The sequence below is a fragment of the Limulus polyphemus genome, unplaced genomic scaffold, assembly GCF_000517525.1.
Source record: "Limulus polyphemus unplaced genomic scaffold, Limulus_polyphemus-2.1.2 Scaffold6310, whole genome shotgun sequence".
Lineage (NCBI taxonomy): Eukaryota > Metazoa > Arthropoda > Merostomata > Xiphosura > Limulidae > Limulus > Limulus polyphemus.
Window position 1 is genome coordinate 1785 of NW_013671920.1, and position 9792 is coordinate 11576.

General features: G+C 32.7%; 1 protein-coding gene across 1 annotated transcript in view; it reads left to right on the forward strand.

Moving 5' to 3' along the window:
- Positions 1 to 222: 222 nt before the first annotated feature.
- The window catches only part of LOC106473597 (myosin light chain kinase, smooth muscle-like), a gene marked incomplete at its 5' end in the record, with an annotated part of 27850 nt that continues 18280 nt past the window's right edge, over positions 223 to 9792 (forward strand). Inside the window, 3 exons of the mRNA XM_022401997.1 lie at positions 223 to 388; positions 1278 to 1556; positions 5178 to 5246. Of these exons, the coding sequence (XP_022257705.1) occupies positions 223 to 388; positions 1278 to 1556; positions 5178 to 5246 (514 nt within the window). The remainder of the gene's footprint in view (positions 389 to 1277; positions 1557 to 5177; positions 5247 to 9792) is intronic.

Genomic DNA, 9792 nt, shown 5'->3' on the forward strand with positions numbered 1-9792 from the left:
GATTTGGAGAAATTCAAATGTTATTGTTTGTCTCTTCCATCATTTGTTTTTCTATTCGTTCATCCATACTCATATTCTTACCTCGTCTACAGATTTGGAGAAATTCAAATGTTATTGTTTGTCTCTTCCATCATTTGTTTTTCTATTCGTTCATCCATACTCATATTCTTACCTCGTCTACAGATTTGGAGAAATTCAAATGTTATTGTTTGTCTCTTCCAGTTACAAGACATAGAGATCGTTGATCAAGTGGATGGTGAAGATCGGGCTTTACAACTTATTCCTAAAACACCAGAACAAAAAGGACTTCCCGTCAAACTTATAGCGAAATCAGTAGAACAGAAACAGGAATGGAGTGAAGCATTGAATGTTACAGCAGTTCCTCATGGTGCGTTCCAAACTTCGATCTTCATTATGTTCTACCATATATATATATCATAGAGTTGTTATCTTTCCCGACCTTCAGTTTTTCTTCGCTTATTTTGTGTGAATATTTTCCTTTTGCTTGAATGTTTTTACAAAGTATATCTATTGAGATCGAGAAAGATTTGTAGTAAAATCTCCTTATGAATTCTAATCATAATTGATAATAAATTTATAACGTTCAAGTTTTTCAAATATTAATGCTTAATTTCTAGGTTTCAGCTGATAATTTTTCGATACATTTGTTGGGGGACTTTTATGGGTAATACTTTTGATTAAGTACTCTTTAATTATAAATATCTATAAGGTTATCCCATCTTCTTCTTGAACTCCAAAGTCAATTGAAATCTATTTAACTCTTGTAGACGAATGAAAATTTTGTAAATGCTTGTTTTTGTAGTTTTTGATAATAAAAAAAAGTAATAATAAAATATGTATAATATCACTTGTGGGATTTTTTACCTTTTGGATTTCACACATTGCCTAATTCCAAACGATTTGATGAAACAAAAAATGTTTTGATTTTGTGAATTGTTATCAAAGAAAAGCGAATTTAAGTGTTTTAGTATCATTTATCTACTTCACAGTCCTATTTTAGTTACAATTCCAAACACCAACATGTTATGACAACAGAAAATTACATAAAACACTGTAAGCAGTTTCCCTATTTATCTTGTAACATACAAATAAAAGTCTGAGGGCTTATAACGCTAAAACTTCCTGTTCGATACTTTCGGTGGGAACGACAAAGATAGCCCATTGGGTAGCTTTGTGCTTAATAATATGCAAACAAAATCAATTAAAATAATTGTATTTTTTGCTTGAATTCGTTTTAAAATTTAGCTTTGTTTCAGCTATTGAAGACTTGGGGGATGAAGAGCCAGTTCTTGTAATTCAAGAGCCACAGAAGACCGTGGAAACTGAACAAAAAATCAAACGATCAACTACCCAACCGAAGCATGAAGCAGAACCCGAACGAAAAGCAGCAAAATTAGACGAAGAAAAACCGAATTTAAAGAAACAGACTGAAACTGATGCGAAAGTAGAAATTTTAGAAGATTTTGACGCATATGAAGAAATTAATACAGTTATGACAGAGAGTTTACATTCGGGATCAATAACGTCATTAGATGGTAAGAAACTCTGTACGATCCAATGTCACTTTATTATATGCATATGATGCGGATATATTAATACCAAATGATTCTTATAAATATTTATTCAACGAATATACAAAATCTTTAATTTTATTTCACTATTCATTGCCAATTTTATAAAGTTATTTGAAATTCATTTATCAATATATCGCTGTAATATTGCTCTTTCGTTGGGCGGACTCATTTAAAGCATTTTATGAAAATAATTCGAAGTCAAGCCCATCTAACGATTACATATTAGTTTGTTTATTTCTTAATATTTCTTCAAGCTTGTATATTATTGTAGCTTGTAGGCCTAATTTTACAAATGACGTTTAAACAGGAATACCTTACTAAGAATACTACACTTAATATAAAAATAAATTTACTTGTACAATTTCACAGCTAATAGATCGAGTAATTGAATATAAGTGATAACTAACATCAATCTATACTTCAATCAATGACTGGCATTAACAACCGAAAACTAAACACTAACTTATTCACTATTAGCTTCAACTGATTTGTCCCCTTGATATCTCACTTCTAGATATTAATTTAAGATACTAGTCTTGACGTCAAGTTTTAAACTATCTAGATATTCTAAGCCTTCAATAATGTCACGCCCTCTAGCTAACATCCAAATTGAAACTTAAAAAACTTATAATAATACTTTAAACAAACCCAGTTCTTTTGCATTGATAACATTGAAAATCGACTTCCATCTATATTAGTAATTCATATCTTTATATTTTTTATTCCTTATGTTGTTCACCAAAAGATATAATAGACATTGTTATCACTCCAGTAAATAGGCTAGTTTGTTTTCATATTTTAACCACCAAAGACGGTTTATTTATTTTCCCCAGTTTTTCAAAAAAAAGTATAGTGATTTTTTATTCGTATTACATTGGTTTCAACACATAAGTATAAACAATATTATATTTTTTAAATTAATACCTTACACAAACAAAACAAATTTTCACAGATCTCGATGAAAGTTTGATATTTTCAAATTTAATAGATAGCTACGTCGACGTTTTTCTTTCTAATAACTGGTGTTCATATCTTACAATAAAAAATAATGCAGTCTTCAGTTTTGAATTAAACATATCTAAATTGTTTTTTTTTATTGTGATATATTTTTCTGTACGGTAATCTCAGTATATTCTATAACTGCTATAAATATAATTGACATTGTTGCATACCTAGTACACCTGTTATTGAAATTACTTATGAATAAATAAACTACGTAGTTAGTCATTATGCTTTTTGTTTTTCTAGGGTTTTGATCATTTTTGTCTCTAGTTTTTTCTTTGTTACCAGTTGTTTCTTAACTAATAATATACCTTAACCTTCTTTATTAATTACCTGTGTCATTTTTGTTGGGAAATTTAATGTATAATCAACATGTTCCAAAAATATAATAAGAACATGAAATTAACAGCATGTTTGACATGATTGAAATGGATATACTCAAATATCAAACGCTTCGAGGTATGGTTCAAGAATTATTCTAGTTATAGAAACATTGTTCAATAAAAATATATGGTGAGAATTTTATATTAAAATGATTTTGAATATGCAATTCAGGCCATAGCCGATATAAAATAGCGGGTGTATCAGTACTACATGTTGACATTGCTTGGTATTACGTAGCTAGTGTGATGCTACAGAAAACTGAAGAAAACTTTTGTGAAGGGCATGTAACAACCCTTTCCTATGCAAAATATTTGTTCATTCGAATCATAAATATGTGCTCATATCGAGGTTCTAAAATAACATGAGTCAGTTTTGGGCACCAGAACCATCTAGAAAGAGACCTGCAATAAGTCATACCTCAGCTGCAGTAAGCATAATTCGTTATCTTGTAACAAGTGAGAATTCACAAAAACAAAGGCCAGCAGCAAAAGCCGTCCACCTACTCTAGGCAACAGTACGCAATTTAATCAAGAAGGATCTTTTTCTGGAAAGTGGCATAAGTCACATGCACACAAGCTGCTTCCACGACATAGCCATTCAACAATCGCATACCTCATTAACTATTCCATATAAAAATATACTGGTCAAGTTGCTGAACGCAGCATATATGGGTTTCATGTGCGATCAGACTGATGAAACGGGTGCTGGGGAACAATCTTCATCGTAGACTTGATAGTTTATGGAAAGCTTTTATGGAAGGGGAGTGTACTTGGGATATGACAATCTTACAACAAAGCTTTTCGCAATGGAAACTGGGCTGCAGGGCTATTCTAAGAACTTATGGGTGACAGTCAAGAATAATGTTTAACAATGTGTCAAACAAACTATATATATGTTCTATTCAGTGCCAACAAGGAATTTCGCCTAATACTAGGGCTCTTCAGGCCAGCCGGTATACAATAGACATAGCAATGGTCGAGACCATTTTATGAATTTGCATGAACAACAACTGTTATGGTGTGAACTAGTGAAAACTAAATTAACTTGATGAACTTCAATTGCCTCCCAGTAACACAGCGGTAAACCTGCAGGCATATAACACTAAAAGCCATATAACACTATGTAGCTTTGTGTTTAACATAAAAAAAAGATGTGTAATATTTATCAATTTTATTTAAAGTAATTTACATGTCAGAATTAGGGTAAGGATTAATAACACATTATTTATTTTAACACCAGTTATTATTATTTGTTTTACTTTCATTAACTTTACTTATTATTTAGAAGAAATGACGAACTAGTCTACTTGTCAATATGCACGGTCGTCAGATAAAACATAACCGGACATGGTAACGTTTTAATATAATGCACTCACGCTTTGTGACCTGGTAATAGGTATATGTTTAATGGTATATGTTAATGCTGGTAATGGTATATGTTAATGCCAGCATTAACATATACCTATTACCAGCATTAACATATACCATTACCAGCATTAACATATACCTATTACCAGCATTAACAAGAGCATTATTTTTCTTTTCATTGCTCTCTTGACTGGATACCGGATAACAAGCCATAAATTCCGAATCCCACAGATGAAACTTCATTGCCCAAAAAATTATCCTAAAAACTATATTCAAATATAGAAAAGTAACAGAGATATCTTTCAAAGTAACAGAGATATCTTTACATTATTGTACAATTCCTAGTAAAATCGAAATTATTTAAGGTTACAATGAATTAAAATTCAATTTTTTTGTGAAACCGTTTTTTTCAAGATATTATATTTATCGATTCAAAGATACCATGGCTGTAATCAACAAACGTTGTGTATATTGCGCTTATTTGGCTCACATTTATACTTGTATAAAATCAAATGGAGATAAACAGTTTATGAGTTTCATATTTGCAAGACGATACATTTTACGTTATACGTTGCTTCTCGTGGTTGCCAAATTGGCATATACGTTCAGAATATCATAAAAAAAGAGAGAGATGATAATTCAAGACTTACTCAAAAGCAACCAATCAATTATGCTTGTTTCCGGGTTTCAATTTTCACTCAACAAATATGGTTAAACTGGATTTCTCACACGGCGGTACGTGGGATGATGGAAATGGCCTTGTTGTCTGGTCTTTTTACAGACTTCCATTCTGCTCTAGGAGATGATGATGCTTCTCTGTATTTAACAGCATCCGAAATGGAGCCTTCACAGACCAAGCCCCAGTTTAAGAAGAGCCTTCGCGGAGTTGTGTGTGGACGTAAGTATAAAGTTTCATTTTCACCAACAACGAACTGAACATAGGCGGCAGGGGGTATTTGCTATGTTAATAGTGATCATTGAATTCAAAACCAAAACAGCGACTTTTTGTGGGAGTTACACACGAGTCTCTATTCCCCATTCAAAGGGGTGCTTCGCTAGGGTCAAAAATTGGGAGGGAACGTGCTCCCAGTGAACCACGATTCTGCCGCCTATGTTGAGCATCTATTAGTATGATTTGACGTTGAAAATTCTTATATGGAGTATACAGTAGTATTATTATTAAAATTTGTATAAAAGATATTAATTTGTATGGTATTGAATAAAACTAAAGAAAAACATATTAGAAGTGCTATTGAAAGATATACACTTTAACCGCATAGTATATTGTTTATAACATAGTTATTTTTGGGAAGGCAACAAGGTTATACATCTTATGCACATTACTAAAAGCTCATCAGAATTTTTTATGGAAGTTTTTATGTTTTTTCGCACGTCTCTTTTGTAATGAACAAGGCTCGTTTCGCATTGTATTCATATTCAATATATATATATATATAAGCGAAACTCGCCCTACTTCCGATTTCTTTGTTCTTAGTTGTTCAGCTTGATACAAAATATAAATAATCACTGCTTTTTAAACACTGCACATTTACCAAATTCCATGTAAGAACCCTTATTCTTTAGTTTTATATGATATTATTTTAATTTAATTTATCGTGTTCTGTCGTTGTCTCATAACGAATAAAAAAAGTTTAAGATTGTTATAACGTGTTAAATATGGACTGTTACGACAGCGGAAGTCACGTGACGCTAGTAACACGTCATGATATTCTAGAAGGATCATGTCTGGTCTTTTCTACGCGCCCTCTATTCTTGTATATAAGTGCGCCAGATAAAGCGAAATTAATTAATCAGAGAATACAATTGCAGACAGACAGAGACGGACAATTGAGTCAAGCGTGGTAGTTACCGTAAGTAAAGTGCGTGTGTTTAAGTTAAAGTGACTGTGGAAATTAAGTGTATTGCAAAGTTGAGTTGAGAAACAATAAACTAGTTTTATTTAAGAAAGGACTTGTATCGCTGAAGTTTCTCGGAAAGAATTCTACGGAAAATTAACAAACGACCAGAGACGTAACAGACGAATAATGCTATTTTGTTTATAAAACAAACAAAATCGATGAGACCCATTAAAACATGATTTAAATTAAAATTGTTAAATTTCACTCTGAAAATTTCATAATATAAAAAAAATCATTTTAATTTCATAATTTCCTATAATTATTAATGAATCTTTATTGAAATTTTCTGCTTGCCTTTTGATTATCTTGTATGTGTGTGTTTGATAGGATATTCCATTCACAATAATGTGTTTAAAGCTAGAATTTTCCAAAATAAAGAGTATTGTGCAGTAAGATGTTCAAATAAGGAATATTTACCTGAGAGATCCTACGTCACATTTCATCTCTTTTATATACCTAAAGAAGTTTTAGAAAACAAAAAATTGTAAGATGATTGACGTTCTTTAATCAAGCGTAGAGATAAAAAAGATCAGTTTAGAATAATATCATCAAGAATTTCTTATCTTAACAACCTTGTAGTTTACTTATCCAGTTCCAGTTTCATAAAAAAAATCTCAAATTTAGATTCTTCTAGAGATTTGTGTTTAATATCTTGAAGATCGGCATTAACTAGAGAGTTGTAGTATGAGGGAAATAATGTATTTTTTCTGGATGTGTGATTGCTTTTTTTAATCACGTTATTTTTTAAATTTTCATGAGTACTGACTTTGATTTTATAAAATATATTTATGATTTTCTTAAAACCTTGATATTTTGTTAAGCTATAATGAATCCCATAATTTAAATTGATTGGTTGATTGATTGATGATAAATCTCACACATGGGGATTTGACATTTTTTATAAAACGGGAATCAGATTACAGCTGCTATATTTCTTGCCAGTTTCTAATTGCTTTTTCTTCAATTTTTTTTTCTATAATCCACGACCCGGACCTTTCCTGTACACACAACCATTAATTATTATATTCAATAACCCTAAAAAACGAAATTGTTAATTTATTAGAAAAATATTGGGAAACAAGAATATTGTTACGTCAATGGTCGTTTGTTAATTACCCGTAAAAATTCTTTCGAAAGAACTTCAGCGATACAAGCCCTTTCTTAAATAAAACTAGTTATTCTTCCTCAATACAACTTTGCAATACACTTAATTTCCACAATCATTTTAACTTCAACACACGCTATAATTCACAATGATTTACACACTTTACTTACTGCTTGACTCGATTATCTGTCTCTATCTCCCTGTCTGCTATTCAATTATCTATGCCGTCACTTCTCGCTGGTCTTATATATACAAAATAGAGGGCGTCTGGCAAACACTCGAGCCTTCAGGAACGTTCGAGATACTCATTACGTGTTACCAGAGTCACGTGACCCCCGCTGTCGTAACAATATCTTTATTGCCGATTAATTGTTCTTCGTGACGTCTCAAAACATCTTTCAGTTTTACCACAGTAGATTGTCAATCCAGTGTAGCCATATTTGTTATTTGCTGCCTATAATACAAGAATATGAAAGTAGGACAAGCTTCGGTATGACGAAACCTCGCAATGCGAGACACAACAAATAAATAATCGTGAAACACGACCGAGAAAGTCATACATATGTGTGTGTGGGGGGGGGGGGTCGAGAGTGAGATTTCACTAACTGACCTAGACTCGTTGTGTGTAAAGTTACTGTCGTGCAGATCCTCTCTGTGTCAGCTATTACTAATATTAGTTTTAGTTTGCTTTTATTGTTTGTAAAATCAGGCGCGTCCTAGTGACTAACATGCCCGTACTGAGAATTCAGTAGTTATGGCTCTCATCCCGTTGCCGCAAAAAACACACCCAAAAACACTCTGTTCTTCAGAGCCATGGGTGCGCTATAAGAGCGAGGATCAAATCCAACTATTCTGTCAGACAAGAGTAGCCTAAGAGTTGGCGGTGGATGCTGTAGACCATCTGCCTTCCCTCTAGTCTATATGCAGACAATCCTTGAATAGCTTTTGGAAATTTTTCTAAAACAAACGACCTGATGTGGCCAGGTGGTTAGGGCGCTCGACTCCCAACTTGCAGGTCACGGATTCAAATTCCCGTCCCACCGAACATGCTCGTCCTTTTAGCCGTGAGGGCGTTATAATCTTACGATCAATCCCATTATACGTTGTTAACAGAGTAGCCCAAGAGTTAGCGGTTGGTAGTGATGACTAGCTGACTTTCTTGTTTTCACTGCTAAATTAGGGATGGCTAACGCAGGTAACACTAATGTAGCTTTGAGCGAAATCCAAAATAAAGCAAACTAAAGCTAGTCAAAAAAGAAATATATATGATAACTTGGAAACATCCGTTTATAGGAAACCCTTTGCTGTTGTCATGCCGACACACCAGGAATCATATGTTTACAGTGCTTTAAAAATATGTTCAAGACAGAAAGATTTAGGTAATGAACTGTTACTAATTAATAAGTATGTAGCTGTTGAAAAAAGATCTGAACCAAATATAGTAGACAGAGCATTTAAGAAATTTGCGAAGGTTGAATGTTAGTTAATAATACTACGTTAAGATATATTTATGAAAAAAACAAAAAAGAAACTTTAAGTTTACCTTATATTTCAGCCCCCCAGTGGCACAGCGGTATGTCTGCGGATTTACAACGCTAGAATCCGGGTTTCGATACTCGTGGTGGGCAGAGCACAGATAGCCCATTGTGTAGCTTTGTGCTTAAATACAAACAAACTTATATTCCAGAATTAACAGGTCAATTAATTATTGTTTTTAAGAAGCAACAAAACTTAATCCATCTTTAAACTTATTGATAAGATTAAAAATGATGTTAGAGAATACTAAAGATAAAATATAATTAGAAGGTAAAACTGGGATTTACAAAATAGAATATAATGAATTATAAGTATAATTTGGATGGGAATAACCTTAATAGTGTCGTGAAAGAAAGGGATCTTGGTGTAATGGTTGATCAGTCTCTTAAGCCATCCAAGCAATGTGCTGTTGCTAGTGGTAGGGCAAATAGGATTTTAGGTTGTATCTACAGAAATATTGAATTGAATAAAGAGGTTATAACTTTATTATATAGTTCACAGGTTAGGCCACATTTGAAGTATAGTGTTCAGTTTTTGGCTTTTTACCTTAGGAAGAACATAGAAGTTTTGGAAAGGGTTCAGAGAAGGGTTACTAGAATGGTGCCTGGAATAGAGGGGGGTTGTCATACGAGGAAATGGAGGAGTTATCATAGGAGGAGTGAATAAGATTTCTGGAATTGTTTTCTCTGAGAAAAAAAAAGTTAGAGGGGATCTGTTTGAGGTGTTTATAATTGTAAAGGGAACTGATAGTGTTTATGTGTCATTTTTTCATACTTAACTGCGAAAATAGTAAGACTAGGGGACACAAATATAAATTTTGGCAGAGTAGGAGTCATCTTCAGCTAAGACAGTTTTATTTTTCTAACAGGTTGGTTAACCTGTAG